The following is a 24,875-nucleotide window of genomic DNA, read 5'->3' on the forward strand; positions in this document are numbered from 1 at the left end:
CATCACTCATCCTGCGTCGGGCAAGGAACTGGGGCTTTGAGGAGGTTTCTGAGCAACCCCACACCCGGTGTGCGATTATGGGTGTCCTGGTCTTCCCAGTGACGGTAACTCCACACCCCTTCTTTCTTTCTTTTTAAGATTTATTTATTTTTACTGGAAATGCAGATACGCAGAGAGGAGGAGAGATAGAGAGCAAGATCTTCCGTCCCAGGATTCACTCCCCAAGTGACTGCAATGGCCGGTGCTGTGCCAATAGGAAGCCAGGAGCTCTTCTGGGTCTCCCACACGGGTGCAGGGTCCCAAGGCCTTGACTGCTTTTCCAGGCCACAAGCAGGGAGCTGGACTGGAAGCAAGGCCGCCGGGATTAGAACCGGTGCCCATACGGGATCCTGGCGCATGCAAGGCGAGGACTTTAACTATTACGCTATCGCTCTGGGCCCCACGCCCCCTTCTTTCTGTTTTGTTTCCTTCACTCACAGTGCAGTGCCCAAGCAGGAAAAGGAAACTGAAACCAATCCCCGCCCAGTGAGCGCCGGCAGCCCCGCCCCCGAGCCCGGCTCTTAAAAGGGCCTCTGGGTACCAGCTGGCAGCATTGACCTGGTGACGGTGAGGACTCAGACCATCACCAAGACCATGGTAAGCTGAGTTCACAGGAGGACTGGGATGTGTTCCAAATGATTCCCCATTTGGTGGGGTCGCCCACAGCGAGACTCCGCTCTGAGATAGGGGAGCAGAGTGGGGAAGATTGGTACCCAGGACTGTCAGCGTTGCCTTGAAGCCCCAGGGTAGGGTTTGAGGGGTACCACTGTGAGTGGAGAAGCAGACCCCCAGGGAGCAGTGGGCCTGGGAGCACTGGACTGGGGCAGGTGGTGGACCTGGGGCACTGGACCTGGGGGGGTAGACTGGGAGGTAGTGGACCATAGGGGTAGGATCTGGGGGCAGTGGACAGGGTTGGGGTGTGGGGAGGACAGTGGATGGAGGAGGAGTAGGGCTGGGGGGGCAGTGGATGGAGGAGGGGTGGGGCTGGGGGCAGTAGGTGGGATTGGGGGCTGGGTGTAGTGGACAAAGTTGAGGGCTTAGAGGTTGTGGATAGGGTTGAGGGCTGGAGGGCAGTGAACAGGGCTGGGGGCAGTGGACAGAGCTGAAGGGCAGTGGACAGAGTTGGGGCTGGGGGCATTGAACAGAGCAGAGGGCAGTGGACAGGGCTGGATGGCAGTGGACAGGGCTGGGGGCTGGGGCAGTGGGGCTGGGGCTGGAGGGCAGTGGACGGGGCTGGAGGGCAGTGGACGGGGCTGGATGGCAGTGGATGGGGCTGGAGGGCAGTAGATAGGGTTGGGGGCTGGGGCAGTGGACAGGGCTGGAGGCTGGGGCAGTAGACGGGGCTGGAGGGCAGTGGACAGGGTTGGGGGCTGGGACAGTGGACAGGGCTGGGGGCTGGGGCAGTGAGGCTGGGGCTGGAGGGCAGTGGACGGGGCTGGAGGGCAGTGGACGGGGCTGGATGGCAGTGGATGGGGCTGGAGGGCAGTAGATAGGGTTGGGGGCTGGGGCAGTGGACAGGGCTGGAGGCTGGGGCAGTAGACGGGGCTGGAGGGCAGTGGACAGGGTTGGGGGCTGGGACAGTGGACAGGGCTGGGGGCTGGGGCAGTGAGGCTGGGGCTGGAGGGCAGTGGACGGGGCTGGAGGGCAGTGGACGGGGCTGGAGGGCAGTGGACAGGGTTGGGGGCTGGGGCAGTGGACAGGGCTGGGGCAGTGGATGGGGCTGGAGGGCAGTGGACGGGGCTGGGGGCTGGAGGGCACTGGACGGGGCTGGGGGCTGGAGGGCAGTGGACAGGGTTGGGGGCTGGGGCAGTGGACAGGGCTGGAGGCTGGGGCAGTAGATGGGGCTGAAGGGCAGTGGGCAGGACTGGGGCTGGGGCAGTGGACAGAGCGGGGGGCAGTAGATGGGGCTGGAGGGCAGTGGACAGGGTTGGGGGCTGGGGCAGTGAACAGGGCTGGAGGGCAGTGGGGACTGGAGGGCAGTGGATGGGGCTGGGGGCTGGAGGGCACTGGACGGGGCTGGGGGCTGGAGGGCAGTGGACAGGGTTGGGGGCTGGGGCAGTGGATGCAGGGAGCCAAGGTTGATTTCTGGTGCCACTTGCAGGACAGGAAACTGAGGGTGAAGAGGCTGGACGGCACAGAGATCTTCGTGCCCCTGAGCAACTCCATGACGGTGTCAGAGCTGAAGCAGCAGATCACCAAGAGTACCGAGGTGCCCGCCTTCCAGCAGCGCCTGGCTGTCCCCAGCGGGGAGATGCTGCGTGAAGGGGTCCCCCTGGTGGCCCAGGGCCTGGGAGCGGGGAGCGTCGTTCTGCTGCTGGTGCAGGACTGCGACGGTCCACTGAGCATCCTGGTGCGCAACAGCAGTGGTCATTGTAGAACTTACGAGGTCCGGCTGACACAGAAGGTGGCCCAGCTCAAGGAGCAGGTGTGCAGACGCGAGGGTGTCCAGGCCAACATGTTCTGGCTGAGCTTCGAGGACAAGACCATGGAAGATGAGCGCCAGCTGGGGGAGTATGGGCTACAGCCAAACTGCACTGTGTACATGAACTTGCGCCTGCGTGGCGGCACACACCGTCTCCCACAATAAAGCTGCAGAGCCTCGGCAGTCTCCGCGTTGAGTCTTTCCTCAGTCCCACTGCTGAAGAAGGGGGGGCCCATCTGTGGGAACAAGGTCTGACCGCCAGGGAAGGGGAAGGTCCTCACGTAAGGGCCTCGTGGGAGCTGGCAGAGAAGCTGCTGGACACACAGCCATGATCAGCCCCTGCGGGGGTGGAGAGATGTGGTGGGGGGGGTGCAGCAGACAGACCAGGCAGAGACAGGTACCCTCAGGGTCCACAGGCCTCGGCTCCAATGTCACTGGCCCCTCCTCCAGTCACTGGACTGCCCGGTCTGGCCTGGACCGTCTCTGGAGAGGTGGGACAGGGACGCCCCTAGAGCTGGCGGTGGGCCACCTCATCCCTCAGGGGAGGAAAGGTCAGCAGGTGAGGGGCTGGGCCTGAGGGCTCACCCAGCCTGACTCCCAGGCACAGCCCTGGGGGAGGCTGTGGTCTGCGGACAGCCCAGGGACCGGGTCTGGTGCAGCCGCACACGCCCACCTTGCGGGAGTGGTGGTGGGAGGAGAGGGGGGGTCTCTGTCAGAGACCCGGGAGCCCCTCGTCTCACGGATATTTGGCTTGGGGACCCCAGGTCCGTCTGCGCCCGGGGCCACGGTGCCGGCCCCGCCCCTGCGCCATTCTCGGCCTTGCCGGGCACCACGGGCGGCCTGCAGGCCCTTCTCCGTCCGGCTGGCCGGTTTGGGTGAGGGGCGCAGACGCAGCCCGAGCCGCGGGACGCCAGGGGGCGCGCCTGCCTGCGGCGGGACTCGCGCCCAGGGACCCCGGCGCGGGCCGCACGCAGCCGGCGGGGTGGGGACCCCCAGAGCGGGGGGCGCAGCGCGGCGGGCGCCAGGGAAGCCCCCGCCGCCCCTCGCTGCGGCGCCGCCGGGCGCCCCTTGGGAGTCCGGTCACGTCGGCCGCAGGGTCTGCATCAGCGCCACTCGAGCCGCGCTTCCTGGGCGGGGCGGCCGCGGCGGGGGTCCCCGCGCTTTGTTCGCGGCCGGCGCGGGTCTGCGGGCGCCGGGCGAGCCGGAGCCACCGGGCCGGGGGGCGGGGTGCGTGGGGAGCGCGGGGCGGGGTCGGCCCGCGTCCCGCCCCCGGCCCGCCCCGCGCCGCCGCCTCCCGGGAGCTGCGTCCCGGCCAGTCCCGTCCGCAGCGCGCGCTTCCCCGGCCGCCGCTCGCCGCCCTCGGCTGCGCCATGGCCCGCCCGCGGCCGTGCGGCCCGGCCCCGCTGCTGCTGCTGCTCCTGCTGGCGGCCGGCGCCGACGGGACGTGCCCGGAGCGCGCGCTGGAGCGGCGGGAGGAGGAGGCGAACGTGGTGCTCACGGGCACGGTGGAGGAGATTCTCAACGTGGACCCGGTGCAGCACACCTACTCGTGCAAGGTGGGCCCCCTCCCCCCGATCTCTGTGGCCGTGGGAGCGAGCCCGGGTCGCCCCGTAGCGCTCGCTCCCTCGGCGACTGCCCGGCCCCGGAGCAGGTCTCGCAGAACTCTGGAGCTCCAGAGAAAGTTGCTGCCGCGCCGCCCGGTCCCGGAGATACCGCACCCCCCCCCCCCAAAGCCTCCCCTTCGCCCGGAAACCTGTGCGTCCCACCCCCATCCCTCCCCGCCCGCGAGGGAAGGGCGCGGAGACTGGGGAGGGGGCTCTCCGGGCTCCGAGCTGCTCCTTCTCCACCGAGGCCTCCAGCCGGCCGAGAGGGGGTGACCAGGAGGCACGGGGGTGCGCGGCCGCCGGGGGGAGGGGACCACTGCAGTGGCCGGGGGCGGGGCCATGGTCCTGCTCCTGTGCGGGTTTGGGGGGTAGTGGGGCAGGTGCCCGGTCCTGCTCCTGGGAGCCCCTGGGGTCTGCTCCTGGGAGGGCTCCGGGGGCCTAGTCCAGGTCCCAGGACCCCAAATCAGATCACCCCTCCCCTTCGGAGACCTTCCTCCCATTGGCCTGTGCTGCTACAGCTGGGATCCCCCCGCGGACCCCCTCCCCTCCACCGCCAGGGCACCGTGCCAAGCCCCTGCAGGGTTTTCCCGGCTTCCTCCGGGCTCCTGGGTGTGGCAGGGGTGGGGGGAGGCGAAGGGAGTCCAGCCCCCTCCCAGCCCTTGGCTCCTTTCAGCCTCTGCCTGGGGGGGGGGGGGGAGCCTGGACAGGCCCTGCAGGGCCAGCTTAATGCTGAGCTTGGGGACCAGCAGCCTTGTCGCCTGAGGCTCTGCCCAGGACCCCTTGGCAGCAGGGACCCCCTCTCCTGGTGTGGGTTCGAGCAGGTGCCCTGGGGGCCCCCAGAGCAGGAGGAATGGAGGGTGGAGCTGGCCTGTGCTGCCCAAACTTGACTCTGGCTCACGGGCACCTTGAGTGTGTTGGCTTACCGGGAGGGAGGAACCACTGGCAGCCAAGCTGGTCTGCTTGCCCAGGACCCCTGTATTCAGGGTCAGGGTTCCTGGCTTTACCTGGGGGAGCCCCAGGCTTGGAGGGGAGCGGAGGAAAGAGGAGGAGAAGGTGGGGAAGGCAGGCCTCACTCAGCCCCCATAGTCCAGCCTGGGCCGAGATGCAGGTCTGAGAGCTGGGGTGTGGCAGCGCGTCACCGATCCTGCCCACGGGCAACTTGGCAACATGGCCAAGGTGCATGGGCAGTGATGCCATCTCCCATACCCTGCAGCTCCTGCCCAGTGCTCGGGTCTCCTGAGCAGCCGAACCCCCAAGGGATGGGAGCTGGTGGCACCTGCTATGTGACACCATGTCCTCTCCAGGTGCGGGTCTGGCGCTACCTGAAGGGCAAGGATGTAGTGGCCCAAGAGAGCCTGCTGGACGGTGGCAACAAGGTGGTGATTGGCGGCTTTGGAGACCCCCTCATCTGTGACAACCAGGTGTCCACTGGGGACACCAGGATCTTCTTTGTGAACCCCGCACCGCCCAGCCTGTGGCCGGCCCACAAGAATGAACTCATGCTGAACTCGAGCCTCATGCGGATCACGCTGCGGAACCTGGAGGAGGTGGAGCTCTGCGTAGGTGCGTGGCTGCGGCGTGGGCTGGGGTGCTGTGTGGGGGCAGGGGGCAGAGGAGCCACGAGGCCTGGGCAGTGGCTGGCATGGGCCATGGTCTGTGGTGCTGTTTCCCGCTTCTCGGGCTCATGACCTCCCCACTGTGCCTCTGGCCACCCTTAGGTCAGCAGCCTGGGCCCTGCTTCCATCTGGGAGTTCCAGGTCTGCTCTGCTCCCTCCCGCCCAGCCCGGTGCTCCCCTCTTCCCGGGCCTCTTTCCAGCTGAGATGCTGGACCAGGTGGATGTTCCCCAGCTGTCGGTGCACAGAAGCCCAGGCAGCCGCTGTGTGTGGGGGTGGGGGGAGGAGTTAAGGGCGGGAGGAACCCTCTGAGGAGGTGCTGCCAGTGTGCCAGAGGGCCTGCAGAGATGCAAGGCTGGGGCTAGGGCCCAGTGGCGCCCCCACATCCTGTCTCCCCCTCAGTGCTTCCTCTGGGGCACTGGGGTCGTAGCTTCCTGTCTTGGTCCGCTCAGCTGGACAGGGAGGTGCTGCCTGCAGCCCGCTGTCCTGCTGTGGTGCTGGCTGTGCAGGCTACACGCTGCCAGCCACCTGCAGGGTCCAGGGCCGCAGCCCAGAGAAGCCTGTGGCCTGCGACTAAATGGGGGGGTGGCATGGACCCCGGATGGGGTACGGACTCTGATACCTCAGTTGGTCCAAGAACGAAGAAGAGAGGCCATGCCAGAAGGAAGACTGCTTCCTGCAGGGCCAGGAATGCCAATCATTAACTGGGAATTGGGCGGGTCCAGCTAGAGGGTCTGTGACTCAGAAATGGCAAGGCCTGGTGGTGGGGTCAGAGGTCATGGGGTGGGAGGGTCTCTGGCTTGGAGCAGAGGCTCCTGGGAAGGAAGGTCCCCAGTCAGGCGCACTCATCCAGCTGAGAGTGGGTGTGGCCAGGACCGCAGCTTCTCAGGTGTTTGGAGAGCCCCCGGTGTTGGCGGCGGGCAAGGGGGGCCCTAGAAGGGAGTAGGGTGTGTCCCTGGGGTCAGGGCTGGTCCCTGTGCCCACCCTCCAACGGGCAGCTAGGTGCAGCACCCAGCCCCGCGGCAGCCCACCCTCTGGTCAGGAAGTCCCAGCCTGGAACTCCCACAGCCACAGGCCTGGGGGCTAGGCTGGGGAGGGGCTGCCTGGAGCTGCCCCCGCCACAGGGCACTGGCTGCTGGACCACACACCTGGGACTCCCCGGCGGCCCCTCCCCCTCAGCCCGGGGAGCCACATTCCTGGCATAACTGAGCCAGGTATGTGCCCCGCCCTCGGCGCCGCCACCTTTGGGTTCTCTGGGGGAGGAACCCGTGGCCTGCAGCCGCCCACGCGGGAGCTTGCTGTGGGTGCCTCCTCCAGCCATGTCTGGCCACCTGTTCCTGGTCCCGGCACTGCCCGCTGCCTTGCCCACCTCGAGGAGGCTGCTCCCGGGGTGCCCCTTCCTCCCCGCCAGAGGTCTGGGCAAGGTAGTGGCTCCTCACCCCCACCCTGCCGTGGGGCTGGCGCTACCCCCACCTTCCTCCCATCCAGGCAGACTTGGGGCAGCCCCATGTTCAGGTGGGCATCGCGCTGGGTCCTGGGCCTCACGCCCCCCTCGCCGCCCGGACCTGCTCCCCTTCCGGCGCCTCCCATCCTTGCTGCCCTGTGGGGACCCCCTCCTGAGCCCTTCCCCTCTGGTCTCAGGCAGGTCCAGGCTTGGGCTGCCTGGGATCCGACTTCTCCCGGGCTGGGGCCCCTGCTGGGGACAGCAACGACCTCCCCTCTCCGCTTGGGAGGAAGGAAGGCAGTACTGAGCTGGTGGAAACCGCCTGCCCAGGAGAGCGGCCGGCAGCTTCCGTTCCCTCTGCAGACTGGAAAGGAAAAATGAGTTTGAAGCCACCCCTTCCCTTCCCCCCCACTGGCTCCCGTCGCCTGCCCTCAGGCACTGCCAGGGCCTGCCTGCGCTCTTTGGGGTGTTGCACCCCACTGCAGGGCCAGGCATGGGGGGGGATAGCGCGGAGCTTTCCTGCTCCCCCGGACCTCAGCTGAGCTGGGGTGGAGGCAGAGCCTCGTTCCCAGTCGGCAAATTCCCAGGGGAGCGTGAGGGGCTGGGGCAGGGCTGCTGAGACTGTCCAGAGCTGGGCTAGCTGGGCGGATGTGCCTGGGGCCCAGAGGAGGTGGAGCCTCCCAAGGGTGGTCCTGGGAACTTCCTCTGAGGAAGACCCCCTGCAGGCAGGACCACAGCTGGACCGGAGAGGGCCCCTCCTCCCACGGGGTGGAGCCTCGGCAGGCAGGCCAGCCTGATGGTGAGGTGCCCCCGGGCAGACGGTGATTGGGTCTTAGGATTGGCCACCCCATCCCCAGCCAGGCACCTTCTTCCGCCCTGAAGGTGCAGAGCTGCCGATGACCATGGGGTGGCAGGACAGCCTTGTGGTCAGGCAAGACCAGGGCAGGTGGTCCCAGTCCTGGACTACGTCACCCCCAGCTATGCTGGCCCCTTGGCTACCCTAGCAGTCCCCTGGCCAAGCAGAGGCAGCAGGCTACCAGGGTTGGCCAGGGCTGAAGGTCCCACGCATGAGCAGGGGTCGCTGTGTGGTCCACTTGTTCCATGCAGGCCTTCCTGCGCCTCTGGGGGTTGCCTGGGGATAGATGGGAGCTGGACCAGGGCCCAGCCCTTCTCTCTGCCCTCACCTGCGTCTGCATTGTCCCTGCGTTGTGCAGCCGGGGCCCAGGTCTGCGAGGCCAGACCTTCAGCAGGGACACAATACTGGTCACACTTGGGCACGCATTGTCTGTTCCTAGAGGGCCTGGCTGGAGCTGCATTTTGGAACTGGGAGGGGAGGGACCCCGCTCTCCTTCACCTCTCCCTCTCAGCTGCACCCCTGCTGGCTTCGGTCCTCCTCCTGCCCCTTCCCAGCCTCTGCCCTGCACAGGCTCCATTCTGGATGCACTGCTAGGACCCTAACCCTCCCAGGTCATTCCCGCGCAGGCCACCCCAGCCGGGTGGTGAGGGAGGCCCGCTTTCCGAGGATGAGCTGGCCAGAGTGGGGACCTGAGCTGCAGCTCCTGAGCTCACCTGGGACAGGCAAGGGACCTCGAGGCCATTGTGCCTGCGGCGGGCTGCGGAAGGAACCGCCTGGTGGCCCCATTGTCCGAGAAGGCCGAGGGGGGCGGAGACGGCGCAGCCTGAGGCCCGACCCCGGGAGGCTGGCCGAGACAGACTGGGACGCAGGCACCTGTGAGACCCCGAGCCCCTCGGAGCCGGACACCAGTCGGAGCGCAGGGCTCTGCTGGCCAGGAGCGGTGCGCGTGTGCCTGCGGGGTGGGCGGTGTCCCCGTGGACTCCTGCACCCCTGCCTGACCGACCCCGTCCCGGAGAGCCAGCCTACCGCCCGCCCCTCCGACTGGGTGTTGGGGGGGTGGTCTTCATGAGAAGGCGGGCCCCCAGTTTTAACCCTTTCCGAGGTGCGTTTGCGGGCGCCGTGATGCCGGTGCCAGCTCGCTTGGGCCGGGGTATCCCTCACCGGAGACCCGGGCTGTCCGGCGTGAGGTGCAGGTGCGCGCCCTGTCCCAGGCCGGGAGCCTGTGTGGGCTGCTGGGGCCGAGCAGGATCCCAAAATAGCTCTGGTGACCGTGCTCCCCTCCCCCAGCTGGGCCTGGGGCCTCAAAGGCCCTTTGTCTGTCGGAAGGCACCCCCGCGGGGGCGGGGCAGGGCCAGCCTCGGCCCCCTCCCAGCGCCGGGGTGGGACCCCGCGGTGGCGGGGCAGCCAGTCCCCGACCTCGCCAGGGCGAGAGGCGGATGCAGATGCGTGGGCACCTCCCCGCGCCCTGCCCGCCACCTTCCTCTTGGCTCCGGGCCAGTCCTTGCCCCAGGCGATAAACATTCGGACCCTGCCCTGGTGCCCCGGGCTGGCATGGGCCGGACCAAGGTCCAGCGGGAGGCAAAGGCAAAGCAGGGGGCTGCCCAGGCTCCTGTGCCCACGCGGGAGGCGAGACGCCGTCGGTTAGCCCGGGCTGCTCCGTGGGGAGCCCACCGCTGGTGCAGGGGGCCGGAGGGGCCGGCCTGATGTGGCCAGGGCTCGTGCAGTGGAACCGCGCAGGACAGGGGCTTGTCCCCGTGGGCCTCGGGGTGGCCGCCCTGTGGAGGCGCAGGGTCCAGGCCTGTGTCAAGGGACGAGGTCCTGCAGGGGCTCGGGGAGGCCTGAGGGGGACACGCTTCGGGGGGCGGTGTAAGGAGAGGGCGCATCCTGGCTTCTGCCGGGGGAGGCAAGCACATGGGCAGCTCTCGGTCACGGGGCGCGCGGGCGCGCGTCTGCACGGACGGGGTCGCGCGGGGTCGGGACGGGGGCGGCCCGCATTGCTGGCGGAGGGGCTCGCTCTGCGCCCGCCCGCCGTGACGTCATGGCCGCGGGGTTCCCGGGACGGCCTCCGGGGGGCGCTCCAGGCCCGTGGCTGTTTCCCATGTCTCATTTGCATGTTTTCTCGCCGCCCCCGGAAGCGAGTTGGGGGCGCGCGGCCGTTTCGAGGTGCCGCTGTCAGTTCCAGGGAAGGGAGGCGGCTCCGGGGTCGGCCACCTTAGCCTCGGCTCCCGGCGTGCACCCCGCGGCGTGGGTCCCCCTGGAGCAGGACCCCGCGTCCGAGGGTGAGAGGGGTCCCACCGTCCACCGCACCGCACCCCGGCCCCACCTTCCCGCGCGTCCTTTTGTGCGGTTCTCGGCTCCGTCCTCGCCGCCCCGGCTGCGCTGCCCGCGGGGGGCCGGGGTCCCCGGAGACGCTTCCTTTGTCTGAGCTCCCCGCCCTCCCTCCTGCGCCCCTCGCCCGCGCGCAGCCCGGCGCTGCTGCTGGAGGGCGGGGGGCTCCTCCCGCCCAGACCCCGGCCGCGCCCCGCACAGCCCCGGCATGCACCTGCGGGGTCTGCCGCCCCCGGGGCTGTGATGACCGCAGTCCGCCGCCGCCGGCCGCCGGCCAGGGACCCACGATGGGGAGCGCGGCCCCGTGAGGACCCCCAGGCCTCGGGCAATGCCTCCGCCGCCGCTGGAGCGGGACCCGCGGCGGCGGCCCGGCGCCTCCCTGCTGGTGCGGTACTTCATGGTGCCCTGCAACGCCTGCCTGATCCTGCTGGCCTCGTCCACGCTGGGCTGTGCCGTGCTGCTCTTCCTCAACAATTGTAGGTGGCCTCTAGGCGTGGCCACCGGCTGGGGGCAGGGGGCACGGTGAGGCTGGGGGCTGTCCCTGGGGCCCAGTCCACCTGGGCTGCACACCTCCCCGTAGACGCACACAGGTGACAGGTGTCATGTTAGGAAAAGGCGGCAGTGGGTGGAAAGTCTGGGCCTTTGCTCTTGTTCAGTGCAGGCCTTGGCCAGCCGGGATTCAGGCTGGACAGGAGTGCCCCCCACTGCCCCCCAGGCTGGGTGGAGGGGTCTATTCGAAGGGTCTAATGAGGAGATTCCCTTTTCCAGATAAACCGGGGACCCACTTCACACCTGTGCCTCCGACGCCTGCTGATGGTGAGTTGGGGGGCCTGGCTGGGGGAGGGTCTTGCTTGGATTCCCGCTGCTCTGGACCTTGGCACTTCCTTCTCCCAGCTCTAGGCAGCGTGGGGCAGGGCTGGGATCTGCTCTGAGCTCAGGTAGGAAGGCAGGGCCATGGATGGGGCTGGCTGGGCTCCCTGGGGCAGGCACTGACCGGGCACAAGAGACCTCAGGGCTGGGCTGGATGTTCCGGCCAGGTCACACAGGGCGGGGAGGAAGGATGTCTTAGTTGTCTGCATGTGGTCACTGGGGTTGTGACTGGCAGGGACAGCCTCAAGTGCAGTGCTCCTGTAGTCCAGACAGTAGCTGGACTTGGTGGCCATGGAGGGGTTTCTGCATCTCGGTGGCTGTCGAGGGTCCTTGAAGATGGAGTACTGGCCCGTTTACTTGGTTGCCTGGACCCAGCCCCTTCTCAGACTGCCCTGGAAGATCCTGGAGGCCTCCCTGCATTGTGCCTGGCTGGGGGAAGTGCAGTGCCGCGTGAGTGGCCGGGGTGCTTCCCCACAAACACAGGAGTCTTAGGTGGGAATGAGTTGTTGCCATGAAAAATCCCTTCTCAGATTCCTGTTGCTGGGCCTTTGGAGGGAGGCCAGGGGCCTGCTCTGCTCAGGGTGGCTGACTTGGAGGCCAGGGGTTCAAATCTGCCCATTGCTACGGCACATCTGGGGACCACACCCAGCTCCTAACCCAGTCTATTGGAGGGACTAGCCCCTGGGCTATGGTGGGCTCTGCAGCTGTGGGTGGTGTCCAAGTTTGGCCTAGGGTGAAGAGAGAGTGCCTGCGCTGGGTGGGGTGGAAGCTGTGTTCTTGGGAGCCTCGTGGCTGGAAGGGTATAGAGGGGCTCAGAGGCAGATGAGCTGGCATGGAAGCAACTGGCAGCTTGAAGAGCGGGAGGCCAGCTGCGAAGGGGTGAGAGCAGGGCTGGGGAGGGTACAGGGTGCAGGGAAGGGGCCCAGGGAGCAGGTGGACCAGCTGTGCTCCCTGGGAGGGAAGGTGGCAGTGGGGGCCTGGCCGGTGCTGCACTGGCTTCACTCCCCTCCAGGTGGGCTGGGCTGGGCCAGGTCAGTTTCCTGTGTGCAACCTGTGCCTGTAGATATTTGCTAGCTGGAGTTGTATACGGCCAAGCCCAAGTTGAGGGGGACTGCATGGGAGCCCCAAGCCCCTCCGACTGCATCCCAGCCACTTGGGGACTGCTGGGGGACCCTGACCACTGATCGACCCTTCCTCACACCCCAGCCTGCCGAGGAGTACTGTGTGGCTTTGGCGCGGTCTGCGAGCCCAGCACTGAGCAGCCGGGCCGTGCGTCATGTGTGTGCCCTCCCCGCGCCTGCCCGGCTGTGGTGGCACCCGTGTGTGGCTCAGATGCATCCACCTATAGCAACGAGTGTGAGCTGCAGCGTGTGCAGTGTAACCAGCAGCGCCGCATCCGCCTGCTGCGGCGCGGGCCCTGTGGTGAGTGCCAGCTGGCGGCAGGTAAGGCGTGGGCACTGCCTGCGTCAGGGACCTCCTGACCCCGCAATCCCCACACCCCATAGGCGCGCACGATCCCTGCTCCAATGTGACCTGCAGCTTCGGCAGCACCTGCGTGAGCTCCCCCGACGGACGCACGGCCTCCTGTCTGTGTCCCACGTCCTGCCGCGGGGCCCCCTCTGCCACTGTGTGCGGCAGCGATGGCTCTGACTACCCCGGCGAGTGCGAGCTGCGTCACCATGCATGCACACGCCAGGAGGACCTGGTCAAGAAGTTTGATGGCCCCTGTGGTGAGTGTGCTGTGCTCTGTGTGGGTTGGAGGCGGAGGTGGGATGTGGCAGAGGGGCAGAGCTGCAGGTGCCCGTGCAGGGCAGGGAGCAGGCTCGACCCCTGCCCTCACCACCCCCAGACCCTTGCCAGGGCGCCCTCAGCGACCCGAGCCGCCTCTGCTGGGTGAACCCACGCACGCGGCTTCCAGAGCTGCTGCTGCGGCCTGAGAACTGTCCTCCACGGCGCGCGCCTGTTTGCGCTGATGACGGCAACACCTACGACAACGACTGTGTCATGGGCCGCTCGGGCGCTGCCCGTGGCATCCTTCTGCAGAAAGTGCGCTCTGGCCCGTGCCAGCCCCGAGGTGTGTGGGTGGGGGCCGGCCTCTAGGAGGGATCATTCCAGGCCCACCACAGCCCAGGCTCCAGTCCCTTGACCCTGCACTCCACTCCCAGACCAGTGCCCTGAGGCCTGCCGCTTCCATGCCGTGTGCCTGTCCCGCCGTGGCCGAGCAAGCTGCTCCTGTGACCGTGTCGTGTGCGACGGGGCTTACCAGCCCGTGTGTGCCCAAGATGGCCGCACCTATGACAACGAGTGCTGGCGCCAGCAGGCTGAATGCCGGCAGCAGCGCGCCATCCCTGCCAGGCACCCGGGCCCGTGTGGTGAGCGTCGCAGGGATCCCTCTGCCCCCTCCTCACTGCCATCTCCATCCGTCGTCCTACTCCTTGGGGTCCTGGGCCAGGGCTGGCAGCATGGGATGCCTGGGGGTACCGGGGCCTCATGCCCTCGGGCAGGGGCCCTGCTTGGTGGAGGTGCTGGCCTCCTGAGAGTCACCTGGGTCGAGCTGTCCACTCTGATGTCATTGTGCTGTGTGAGGACGTGGGTGCAGTGAACACCTCGGATGTGGGGTCAGCCTGTGCACCTGGGGGCACCCGTGGCCAAGTCCTGGTCTGGGTCTGAGCAGTGGTCGCTGGCTGCGGGGTCCTGCCCACGTGTGTCCGACCAAGTCGGCGTTCTCTCGGTCTGCCTGTCCTCTGGTCTGTCCCTGGCTCCATTTCTTTGGCCCCGCCTCCCCTCTTGGCTCCGCCTCTTGTGTCTTCCAGTCTGACCTGCTGGTGGATGAGGCGCCGCGCGGCCCCGGGAGCCCACGCGAGGTCTGCCTCTGGGGCGGGAGGGGGGCGTGGCTTGCTGCTGCCTGGCCTTGTGGTCCTCAGAGCAAGTGGACAGACACCCCCTCCCCCGCAAGGCCCTGGGCGTGGCTCTGGGGCGTGGGCCCCTCCCGCCCCCACTGCCTACAAATCCCCAGGGCTGTGGGTGGGGGGGGCAGGGGCCTGGGGAGCCTGCTGCAGTGGTTTCCGCTGTCCCGGTCCGCATTCGTGTGTGTCTGTCCCTTTCTCGGCTGCTCCTGTGCGTCTGGCTCTTGCTCCACCGCCCCCGCCCTACAAGGGGGACAGCTGTGTGGGACCTGGCGGCTGAGGGGAGGCTAGCAACTCCAGCCCTTAGCCCTCCTCCCTGTCCTCTTCAGACCAGGCCCTGTCCCCCTGCCGTGGGGTGCAGTGTGCATTTGGGGCCACGTGCGCCGTGAAGAACGGAGAGGCCGTTTGCGAGTGCCAGCAGGCCTGCGCTGGTGCCTACGACCCGGTGTGTGGCAGCGATGGTGTCACTTACGGCAGTGCCTGCGAACTGGGGGCCACAGCCTGTGCCCTGCAAAAGCAGATCCACGTGGCGCGCAAAGGGCCATGCGGTCAGTGGTGGCAGGTAGCAGGCGGGCGGATGGCTGCGGGATCCACGTGATGAGCAGGGGGCTGTGTGGTTGTTGGTGGTGGATAGTCGTTGGTGGCGGGTAGCGGATTAGGGTTAAGCTTCGGCAGCTGTAGTAACGAGCTGCCACCTTTTACCCAGATCCCTGTGGGCAGTGTCGTTTTGGGGCACTATGCGAGGCTGAGACCGGGCGCTGCGTCTGCCCCTCCGAGTGCGTGGCCTCTGCCCAGCCAGTGTGCGGCTCTGATGGGCACACATACGCCAGCGAGTGTGAGATGAATGTCCATGCCTGCACACACCAGATCGTCCTGCACGTGGCCTCAGCTGGACCCTGTAGTGAGTGAGACCCCGGGGTCCCTCAGGCCAGGGTGCTGTGCCCGTTCCTCGGCTGGCTGACCCCCTTCCGGCTTCTCCTGCAGAGACCTGTGGCGACACTGTGTGCGCCTTCGGGGCTGTGTGTTCCGCGGGGCGTTGCGTGTGTCCCCGGTGTGAGCACACGCCCGCCGGCCCCGTGTGTGGCAGCGATGGCATCAGCTACCGTGACATCTGTGAGCTCCGGGCCACCGCCTGCCAGCAGCAGACACACATCGAAGAGGTCCGGGCAGGGCCATGCGAGCAGGGTAGGCCTCGGGGGTGGCCTGGCTGCAGGGTGCCTGTGGGCTCTGGTCGGGGCCCTGGGCTGATTCGGCAACCCCCCCTGCACTGCCCATAGCCGAGTGCGGCTCAGGAGGCTCCGGCTCTGGCGAGGGTGGTGACTGTGAACAGGAGCTGTGCCGGCAGCGTGGTGGCATCTGGGACGAGGACTCGGAGGATGGCCCATGTGTCTGCGACTTCAGCTGCCAGGACGTCCCGCGGAGCCCCGTGAGCCCCCAACTCTGGCTGGCAAGCCCTCTCCCCACCCGACCCCAGCTCCGGCAGGGTGGGGTCAGCCTGCCGATGCTGCCCCCTGCAGGTATGTGGCTCGGACGGGCTCACCTACAGCACTGAGTGTGAGCTGAAGAAAACCAGATGTGCAGCCCAGCGGGAGCTCTACGTGGTCGCACAGGGGGCCTGCCGAGGTGCGTGGGCGCTCACAGGTGGGCACACTTCCTCCTGCGATGTGTTGCAGCCTGTGTTTCATGGATGTGCACACCCGTGCTGGGGAGGACCCCACAGGTCTGAACTGTCATGGTGGGACACGCATGTAGCCATCCTGCTGTGTGTGTGTCTGAGTGGCTCTGTCCTGCCCCTCGGATGGTGGGTCTCTCTGTGACCTTGCTCCCAGCTGCCCAGGCCTCTGTGGGTACTGGTGTCAGAGGATCCCTCACAGTCTGTACCCTCCCCCCTCCCTCCCCGCGTAGGCCCTACTTCAGCCCCACTGCTGCCTGTGACTCCCCGGCACTGTGCGCAGACCCCCTATGGTTGCTGCCCAGATAACGTGACTGCTGCCCTGGGCGTGGGCCTGGCCGGCTGTCCCAGTGAGTATCATGCCAGCCCCAACCCAGCCAGAGCAGCGTGGCCACCTCGGTGACCTCATCCCTCCTGCAGGTGCCTGTCAGTGCAACCCGCATGGCTCCTATGGAAGCACCTGTGACCCAGCCACTGGCCAGTGTTCTTGCCGTCCAGGAGTGGGTGGCCTCAGGTGTGACCGCTGTGAGCCTGGCTTCTGGAACTTTCGCGGCATAGTCACCGACGGACGGAGTGGCTGCACCCGTGAGTGGCCCCCAACCCCGCCCTGCGACGTGTCCCTCCCATCATTACTGGCGGGGGCAGGGCAGTGAGGCCTCGGCACCCCCTCTCCCAGCCTGCAGCTGCGACCCACGTGGTGCTGTGCGAGACGACTGTGAGCAGATGACGGGGCTGTGCTCCTGTCGGCCTGGTGTGGCTGGACCCAAGTGCGGGCAGTGTCCAGGGGGCCGCACCCTGGGCTCCAGCGGCTGTGAAGCAGGTGAGGAGGGGCCGGGGCGGGGTCCTCCAGTCCTGTGTCTAGGTTGGGGCGTGATCTCCCCTGGTGTCTGAGCTGGGGCGGGACCCCCTTGTCTTTGTTGCAGACTCCACACCGCCTACCTCCTGTGCGGACCTGCAGTGTGAGTTCGGGTCCTCATGCGTAGAGGAGGACGGCTCTGCCCGCTGTATCTGCCCGGCCCTCCCCTGTCCAGAGACCAACACCACCAAGGTGAGGGCCTGACCAGTGGGGGGACAAGGACTAGCCAGAGGATGCCACATCTGAGCACCTGTGCCCCGCAGGTCTGTGGCTCCGACGGCATCACCTACGCTAGCGAGTGCCAATTGCAGACCATCGCCTGCCGCCAGGGCCTGCTGGTCTCTGTCCAGGGCCTCGGCCCCTGCCAGGGTGAGGCCTGAAAGTTCCTGCCCTGGCATGGAGCGGGAAGGCCCGACCCTGCCTGGCCCCAGCCCTAGCCCCAACCCCAACACCACTGTCCTTGCAGAGGCTGTGGCCCCCGGCATCCACCCGACGTTCTTGCCTGTGACCACCCTGGGGCTCGTCCCAAGTCAGCCTCTGCTGCCGCAGCTGCCCCACACCCTCCCCCCGGTTCCCAGCAGCACCCTTGGGAGCCAGCCCACCCCCCCACCCTCACCTCTACCCCGGACTACCGCTGGTATCCCCAGGACCTCAGCACAGCTGGTGCTGACTGCACCCCCCACTGCTCCCCCTGAGGCCACAGGCCTTGCCACATCTGCCTTTGGTGGGTCTGGCAGCGCCGACGGAAGTGGGGACGAGGAGCTGAGTGGGGACCAGGAGGCCAGCGGCGGAGGCTCAGAGGGTGAGCAGGGTCTGGGAGTTGTGGAGCGGGATCGGGGCTGGGGTGAGCAGAGACTGGTGAACCCGTGAGAGGAGGGCAGGGAGCTTAGGGGTAAACGGGGGCTGGAGGCTGGGGGACTGGGGCAGGCAGAGGATAGGAGCCAGGAGGCCCCAGTGAGCTGGACTCAGACAGTGCTTGTGTAGGTCCAGAGGTTCCTGGGGGCGGCAGCAGGGTGACCCCCGGGCCCCCTGTCGAGAGGGCTTCCTGCTACAACGCACCTTTGGGCTGCTGCTCTGATGGCAAGACTCCCTCCCTGGACACCGAGGGCTCCAACTGCCCTGGTGAGTAGGCGGCAGGGCTGGGCGGCTGGAGGAGCAGCCCCGCCCAGCAGCAGGTCGATCCTGGCCTGGGCCCACGTGTGGGATTCCGGGTGCGAGCCCAGGACCCCCATGGCTGACCTGTCTCTCTCGTTCAAGCCGGCCTGGGGCACCTGCTCCAAGGAGTCCACCCGGTAACTGGTGCCAGCCCCACCCCGAGGACCCCACTAACCTCATGTCCATCTCACTAACACCTCTGGGGAGGCCAGGCAGGTCACAGGCTGGCACTCACTGCCCATACCCCGCAGCCACCAGGGCCTTCCAGGGCGTGCTGGAGCTGGAGGGGGTGGAGGGGCAGGAGCTATTCTACACCCCGGAGATGGCCGACCCCAAGTCGGAGCTGTTTGGGGAGACTGCCCGGAGCATCGAGAGTGCGGTGAGTGGGTGTCCCTGGACGGGAAGGGACCCTGGGGTCACCAAAGCCTGAGCAACCACTCCCTGCCCACAGCTGGACCACCTGTTTCGGAACTCGGACGTCAAGCAAGACTTCCGCAGTGTCCACCTTCGGGACCTGGGGCCAGGCAGGTCTGTCCGGGCCATCGTGGACGTGCACTTTGACCCCAGTAAGTGCCACAGCCACATTGCCCCCCCGGGAGCTGTGAGCAGGGAGCTGCCCGGGCTCCTGCCATGCCCAGCATATGCTCCTCTCCAGCTACAGCCTTCCGGGCGGCCGACGTGGGCCGAGCCCTGCTCCGGCAGATCCAGGCATCTAAGCGCCGAGCGCTTGGGGTGAGGCGGCCGCTGCAGGAGCACGTGAGGTTCCTGGACTTCGGTAGGTGCCCGCTGCCCACCCTGCCCCGTCTTGCACCAGCCCTTGCTGCCCACCTGATGGCCTTTGCTCCCCCCAGATTGGGTTCCAGCCTTCCTCACCGGAGTCACGACAGGAGCCACATCTGCTGCCACCACAGCCAGGGCCACCACCACGGGCCACTGGCCTCCCTCCACCGTGACCCCTAGGACTCACACCAGCCGACCTGCTCTCCGGGGCACAGCACCTCCTACGACACGCAGGCCCCCCACTACAGCCCCCAGCCGGGGACGTGGACTGCGGCCTCCGCGCCCCAAGCCATGCGACTCCCAGCCCTGCCTCCATGGGGGCACCTGCCGAGACCAAGCTGGTGGCCAGGGGTTTGCCTGCAGCTGTCCAGTGGGCAGGGAAGGTGCTCTGTGTGAAAAGGGTGAGGAGAGTCTTCCTCACCAGTTGGGGCGGGCAGGGGGCCAGGGCTCAACTGTGGGGCAAAGGGACCCTCGCCTGTCCTCCACCTGGGCCCCACCCTCTCCACTGCAGCCCTGCACCCCTCTGTGCCAGCCTTCGGGGGTCACTCCTTCCTGGCCTTTCCCACTCTCCGTGCCTACCACACATTGCGCCTGGCCCTGGAGTTCCGGGCACTGGAGCCACGGGGATTACTGCTCTACAATGGCAATGCCAAGGGCAAGGACTTCCTGGCACTGGTGCTGCTGGACGGCCACGTGCAGCTCAGGTGGGTGTGGGGTGATGACGGGATTCATGTGGAGCAGGGTGAGGGAGGCGCTACACGTCTGATTCTCCCCGTTGCTCCCAGGTTTGACACAGGCTCAGGGCCTGCAGTGCTGAGCAGCTCTGTTCCCGTCCAGCCGGGCCGGTGGCACCGCCTAGAGCTGTCCCGGCACTGGCGCCGAGGCTCACTCTCTGTGGATGGCGAGGCCCCTGTTACGGGAGAGAGCCCCAGTGGCACGGACGGCCTCAACCTAGACACAGAGCTCTTTGTCGGGGGTGTCCCTGAAGACCAGGCTGCCGTGTGAGTACTAGTGGGCAGCTGGGCTCCGACCTCCCTGTCTGAGACCTGACCCCGGTCTCCCTGACCCCAGCCCCCTCCCTGTTGCAGGGTGCTGGAGCGGACCTCTGTGGGCCTGGGCCTGAGTGGTTGCATCCGCCTACTGGATGTCAACAACCAGCGACTGGAGCTGGGCGGGTGGCAGGGGTCCGCTCTGCGGAGTAAGGACGTGGGCGAGTGTGGGCCACACCCCTGCCTGCCCAACCCCTGCCGGGGCGCGGCACCATGCCAGGCCCTGGAGGACGGCATGTTCCACTGCCAGTGCCCGCCAGGCCGATTCGGTGAGGCTGGGGTGGGAGCTGGGCAGTGGGGAGCAGGGAGGCCTGGGGCTTGGGGCTTTAGGCAGGTCTAAGGCTCTTCCCTGTCCTTCCCCTTCCCCAGGTCCCACCTGCGCTGATGAGAAGAACCCGTGCCTGCCCAACCCCTGCCACGGGGCTGCCCCGTGCCGTGTGGGGCCCGAGGGAGGGGCCAAGTGCGAGTGCCCCTCGGGACGTGGGGGTGCCCTCTGCCAGACAGGTGGGGGAGCTGTGGCCAGTGAGGGCGGGGGCTTTGAGGTGGGACTGTTCAATGGGTTTACTTTGAAGGGCTGCAGTGGAGGTCTCCCACGCCCTGATTCACTTCCCATGTGGCTTCCCCGAGTGAATCCCAGGGCCAGGAGCTCCTTCCAGGTCCCACATGGCTGCAGAGGCTCCATCTGGATCCCACATGGGTGGGTACAGGGAGCTGGGAAGCAAGTGCACCGGCCAGGACTGGGCCAGGTGCAGCTGTGGGATGGCAGCTTTCCTGGCGGCCTCTGGGTTTCACGCTATGGACTTGGCCTGGGCCCCAGCTGACCAGGTCGGGGTCTCCCAGCCTTAGAGCAGGACAACTCCCGGCCCTTCCTGGCGGAATTTGGCGGCTTCTCCTACCTCAAGCTGGACGGCCTACACACTTTCGACCGGGACCTGGGGTCAGTCTGGTGGCCAGGGAGGGCTGGGGGGCAGCGCAGGAGCCGGCTGCTCTCAACCCCATGTGCGCAGGGAGAAGATGGCACTGGAGGTGGTGTTCCTGGCCCGACGGCCCAGTGGCCTGCTCATCTACAATGGGCAAAAAACAGACGGCAAGGGGGACTTTGTGTCCCTGGCACTGCAGGACCAGCACCTGGAGTTCCGCTATGACCTGGGCAAGGGGGCCGCAGTCATCAGGTGGGCAGGCGTGGACCTTGACCATGTCCTACAAGGCCTAAGTGGGTGGCTGAGTGCTTGTTCTTGGTGACCCTCCTTCCCCCCACCAGGAGCAAGGAGCCGGTCCCTCTGGGCAGCTGGACTCGGGTGTCTCTGGAGCGGAACGGCCGTAAGGGTGCCATGCGTGTGGGTGATGGCCCCCGTGTGCTGGGAGAGTCCCCGGTAAGTGCCATGAGGGGTCCCCAAGGGGGTGCATTTGGTGGTCTCTCACCAGCGCACATGGGCTGTGAGAGTGCCAGGACCCTCCCAGCCAGCACCTCCACTGCGGTGGTGGGGCTGTGCGGCTCTCACTGGACTGTCCTCCATCTGTCCCGCCTTTCGCTGGACTGTCCTGCGGCCGCCCTGCCTCTCGTTGGACTGTCCTCCGGTCGTCCCGGCTCTCGCTGGACTGTTCTCCATCCACCCTGGCTCTCACTGGACTGTCCTGCATCCGCCCTGGCTCTCGCTGGACTGTTCTCCATCCACCCTGGCTCTCACTGGACTGTCCCGCGGCCGCCCCGGCTCTCGCTGGACTGTCCTGCGTCCGCCCTGGCTCTCACTGGACTGTCCTGCGTCCGCCCTGGCTCTGTCTGTCTCCTTTCTGCCCTGTTGTTTTCTGGCTCTTGCTCTGCACCCCCACCCGCCCTGCGGATGTCAGAAATCCCGGAAGGTACTGCCCCCCCCAGTACCCCTAGAGCAGCTCCCCGCACCAAGCCCAGCCCCTCTACCCCACTAGCCCCTGGAACAGCCTCCCTGCCCCCCAACCAAGCCCCAGGGTCTATCTTTTCTTGTGATTGCCACCACCTTCTAGATAAGCAGAAGCCAAGTGGATTCCTGGGGGTACTGTGCAGGATCCTTCTGTCCCCAGCCCCTTACCTAGTGTCCGCCCGCAGGTGCCGCACACCGTCCTTAACCTGAAGGAGCCACTATATGTGGGCGGAGCTCCTGACTTCAGCAAGCTTGCCAGGGCAGCCGCTGTGGCCTCTGGCTTTGATGGTGCCATCCAGCTGGTGAGTGGGGCTGGCAGCTCCAGGGGTGTCGGACAGCAGGTCCTTCCCCGACTCTAGCTAACTGTCTCACCCTCCTGCCCTGGCCCAGGTTGCCCTGCAAGGCCGCCAGCTGCTAAGCCAGGAGCACGTGCTGCAGGCAGTGGACGTCGCTGTCTTTGGGGATCACCCCTGCACCCAGGCCTCAGGCCATCCCTGCCTCCACGGGGCTACTTGTGTCCCACAAGAAGCTGCTTACGACTGCCTGTGCCCCCCGGGCTTCTCGGGGAGGCACTGTGAGGAGGGTGAGGTTGCAGGGAGCCTGGCAGGGGTGGGACAGGGGCGTGGAGGTGCAGGCCCCCTCACTCCAACCATCCCTTAGGGCTGTTGGAGCGGTCAGCCGGGGACCTGGGCGCGTTGGCCTTTGACGGGCAGACCTTTGTGGAGTACCTCAGTGCTGGAACTGAGAGGTGAGGCCCCTGGGGCCAGCGTGCTGCCCTCTGCCACTGTGCTGTCCTATCTGCTCCTCCTTCCTTCTCACTGTCTCTGTCTCTTTGTTTCCAAGCGAACTGGCCAATGAGATCCCAGTGTAAGTAGCACCCCAATCTCTACTCTTCCCAGGCTGCCACACCTGGGCTCCATCCAGGCAGGGGATGGCTCTAGGAAGCCAGCCCTGTGGCCACAGCCATGGGGTACACACAGTGTGTGTGAGGGGTTTAAGTGTACACACAGGGGTTTAAGTGTCTGCGGGTGTGTGCATAAGTGGGGTAGTATGTGTTGGAATATCCTGGGGGGACTTTTCTAGGCAGGTGTGCCCTCAGTTGATGTCCATTCTCTTTGAACTGAACATGGCTTGGGCCATGCCCACTGGCCACGTGTTTGCACGTGCATGTTACACATATTATTACCAGGGCCCCTCGGTGGGTGGGGGTCCCTCTTGCATGTGTTCCATGGACACCTGCTGGTCCCGCCTTCCCTGCTGCTCTTCAGCCTGTCTGTCCCCTCCTACCTGCTCACCTGCCTCCCTCTCTTCCTGCCGCTAAGCCCTGAGACTCGGGACTCCGGGGCCCCGCACAGGTGAGCACAGGGCAGTACCTGCTTCCACGCCCTGCGTCTGCCCTGGCCCTCCGCGCTCTCCATCCCCTCATCCACCAGCTGCCACCGTCCTCTTCCCCACACTAACCTGCAGACCTGACTCCTCCTCTCCCACAGTGAGAAGGCATTGCAGAACAACCACTTCGAGTTGAGCCTGCGCACGGAGGCCACACAGGGGCTGGTGCTGTGGATTGGCAAATCCACAGAGCGGGCAGACTACATGGCTCTGGCCATCGTGGACGGACGCCTGCAGCTGAGCTACAACCTGGGCTCCCAGCCTGTGGTGCTGCGCTCAAGTGTGCCCGTGAACACCAACCGCTGGCTACGCGTCCGAGCACACAGGTCAGCTGGGGACAGGGTCTGCCAAGGGTGCGGGAGGAGCAGAGACTGATTGGCTGCCAGCTGAGCCTCACCGCTCTTCAGGCCCTGTGGGAGAAGGGATCCCCTAATTGGCCCTGCTTGACCCCTCAGGGAGCAGAGGGAAGGCTCCCTCCAGGTGGGCAACGAAGCCCCAGTGACCGGCTCCTCCCCGCTGGGTGCTACGCAGCTGGATACAGATGGAGCCCTGTGGCTTGGTGAGTATGAGGAGAAGCCAGGAGACTTCCCCGGGGGCGAGCTCTGCCCTTCCCCACCCTGGCCCGGGCCACACGTGTGCAATGGCTGGGGCTGTGGGCAACACGCTCAGCATCTGGGGGCTAGGGACCCTGGGCTAGTTGGCCTGGAGTCACAGTTGTTGATGCCCGCTGTGTGTCCTACAGGGGGCCTGCAGAGGCTGCCAGTGGGCCAGGCCCTGCCCAAGGCCTACAGCACAGGCTTCGTGGGCTGCCTGAGGGACGTGATGGTGGGCCAGCGCCCCCTGCATCTGCTGGAGGATGCAGTGGCCAAGCCGGAGCTGCGGCCCTGCCCTGGCCCATGAGCTGACCCTGCCCTGCCATCTGCCAGCCCGCCCTCCCAATGAACTGTTTCTATTTTTGTAAAGTTGTTGCTTTTTGATACAATTCCCTTGCCCATCTGAGGGCCAGGGTGTCCACTGGCCTGGGCTGCCCTCCGTCCAGGCATGCTAGGCTGACTTGGGCCATGGGGGTCAGCTCCCCAGCAGCCTCCGGCTGGGTTCTTCATGTGCCCCACCCCGGGCAGGCCCTGCCCACACTCCAGGGGCCCTCCAGGCCCTCGCTGGAGCTGATCTTCCGTCCTCCCCGACCTTGTCCTGCGTTATGAACAGTAGGCCTGGCCCTACCCATCCTGCCTGCCTGGGCAACCTGTGTCCTCAGGGACAGCACCTGGCCTTGGGCTGGGTCCAGCTATGGCATGCAGTGATGGGCTGTGCACTGCTGCCCATGGGCGGGGCCCCTGTCCTTGTCTGACCAGACGGGGGAATCCACCCTGCACAGTGGCCTTAGGAGGCAAACCAGGCAGCAGTGGACAGTGGCTGTGAGGTGGGCAGAGGGGGTGGTGGGAGCTGCATGGTGTCACATTACTAACTCCCCTTCCCCCCACTGTCTGTCAGTCACCAGGAATTAAAGAACGGAAACCCAAAAGGGATGTCTGTCCTCATTGCCACCCCCCTACCTGCAGGTGGCTTTTGATTCAGCCTTGGGGCACGGACCCTGGTGTTGGGCCCCCTTCACTGGCCTGAGGGAGCAGGTCCCGTGCTTGGGGCCCGAGAGTACTGGCACAGTTGTACAGGGTGACCATGGGCCCAGGTGGGTGGCTTGGCCAGTCTGGGCTTCCAGAAGGCTCCAGAGATGACTGACCCTGAAGTGACAGCCCCACCCCAACTGTGCACGGCTGGAGTGCAGGGTGCCGAGAGACCATGGGGCCAGGGGAGCCCCTAACGCTGTGCCACCATGGGCCAAGGACTGGACCTTTTGACCTGGTGATTCTTCCTGTCTGGAATCAGAGGCTGGAAGCAGTGGGCCTGAGAGCCAAACACCCCTGGAGAGAGGACTTGAGACCACTCAGCCATGGTGTTTGTTAAAAGGAGAGCTCAGTGCCACTGTGGTGGTCCC

General features: G+C 66.7%; 2 protein-coding genes across 6 annotated transcripts; both read left to right on the forward strand.

Moving 5' to 3' along the window:
- The first annotated feature begins 519 nt into the window (after positions 1-519).
- On the forward strand, positions 520-2,640 carry ISG15 (ISG15 ubiquitin like modifier). Its single transcript, XM_040987634.1, has 2 exons — positions 520-636; positions 2,141-2,640. Exons 1-2 carry the CDS (start codon positions 634-636, stop codon positions 2,624-2,626), a joined length of 489 nt encoding a protein of 162 aa, XP_040843568.1. The 5' UTR covers positions 520-633; the 3' UTR covers positions 2,627-2,640.
- Positions 2,641-3,831: 1,191 nt separating this feature from the next.
- Positions 3,832-24,394, forward strand: AGRN (agrin). 5 transcript variants are annotated; one of them, XM_040987744.1, is made up of 40 exons: positions 3,832-4,017; positions 5,370-5,628; positions 6,409-6,411; positions 11,076-11,123; positions 12,384-12,599; positions 12,683-12,907; positions 13,027-13,251; positions 13,343-13,549; positions 14,413-14,631; positions 14,790-14,984; positions 15,068-15,268; positions 15,361-15,509; positions 15,601-15,706; positions 15,989-16,105; positions 16,176-16,340; positions 16,432-16,575; positions 16,679-16,803; positions 16,875-16,980; positions 17,078-17,413; positions 17,596-17,733; positions 18,018-18,145; positions 18,218-18,332; positions 18,422-18,541; positions 18,618-18,947; positions 19,058-19,250; positions 19,332-19,547; positions 19,635-19,864; positions 19,965-20,107; positions 20,444-20,532; positions 20,603-20,767; positions 20,857-20,968; positions 21,444-21,455; positions 21,679-21,795; positions 21,884-22,076; positions 22,154-22,241; positions 22,337-22,360; positions 22,816-22,848; positions 22,984-23,208; positions 23,338-23,441; positions 23,625-24,394. In XM_040987744.1, the coding sequence occupies exons 1-40, from the start codon at positions 3,832-3,834 to the stop codon at positions 23,780-23,782; spliced, it is 6,165 nt and encodes a 2,054-aa protein (XP_040843678.1). In that variant the 3' UTR covers positions 23,783-24,394. The 5 variants fall into 5 exon arrangements, with proteins under 5 accessions (XP_040843678.1, XP_040843676.1, XP_040843675.1 ...); XM_040987745.1 differs by lacking the exons at positions 3,832-4,017; positions 5,370-5,628; positions 6,409-6,411 and adding an exon at positions 10,532-10,783 and having other exon boundaries at positions 19,965-20,099; positions 20,436-20,532; XM_040987742.1 differs by lacking the exons at positions 21,444-21,455; positions 22,337-22,360; positions 22,816-22,848.
- Positions 24,395-24,875: the final 481 nt, after the last annotated feature.

Source organism: Ochotona curzoniae, unplaced genomic scaffold (genome assembly GCF_017591425.1).
Source record: "Ochotona curzoniae isolate NIBS_2020 unplaced genomic scaffold, NIBS_Ocur_1.0 contig_4792, whole genome shotgun sequence".
Classification (NCBI taxonomy): Eukaryota; Metazoa; Chordata; class Mammalia; order Lagomorpha; family Ochotonidae; genus Ochotona; species Ochotona curzoniae.

What these genes read in the sequence shown, in the direction of transcription:
- AGRN (XM_040987744.1), top strand. Translation starts at nt 3,832, where the DNA reads ATGGCCCGCCCGCGGCCGTGCGGCCCGGCCCCGCTGCTGCTGCTGCTC. An exon ending in GGCAGGGCCATGCGAGCAGG is followed by an intron (nt 15,269 to 15,360) that starts GTAGGCCTCGGG and finishes CACTGCCCATAG; the next exon opens with CCGAGTGCGGCTCAGGAGGC. An exon ending in CCTGAAGACCAGGCTGCCGT is followed by an intron (nt 19,548 to 19,634) that starts GTGAGTACTAGT and finishes TCCCTGTTGCAG; the next exon opens with GGTGCTGGAGCGGACCTCTG.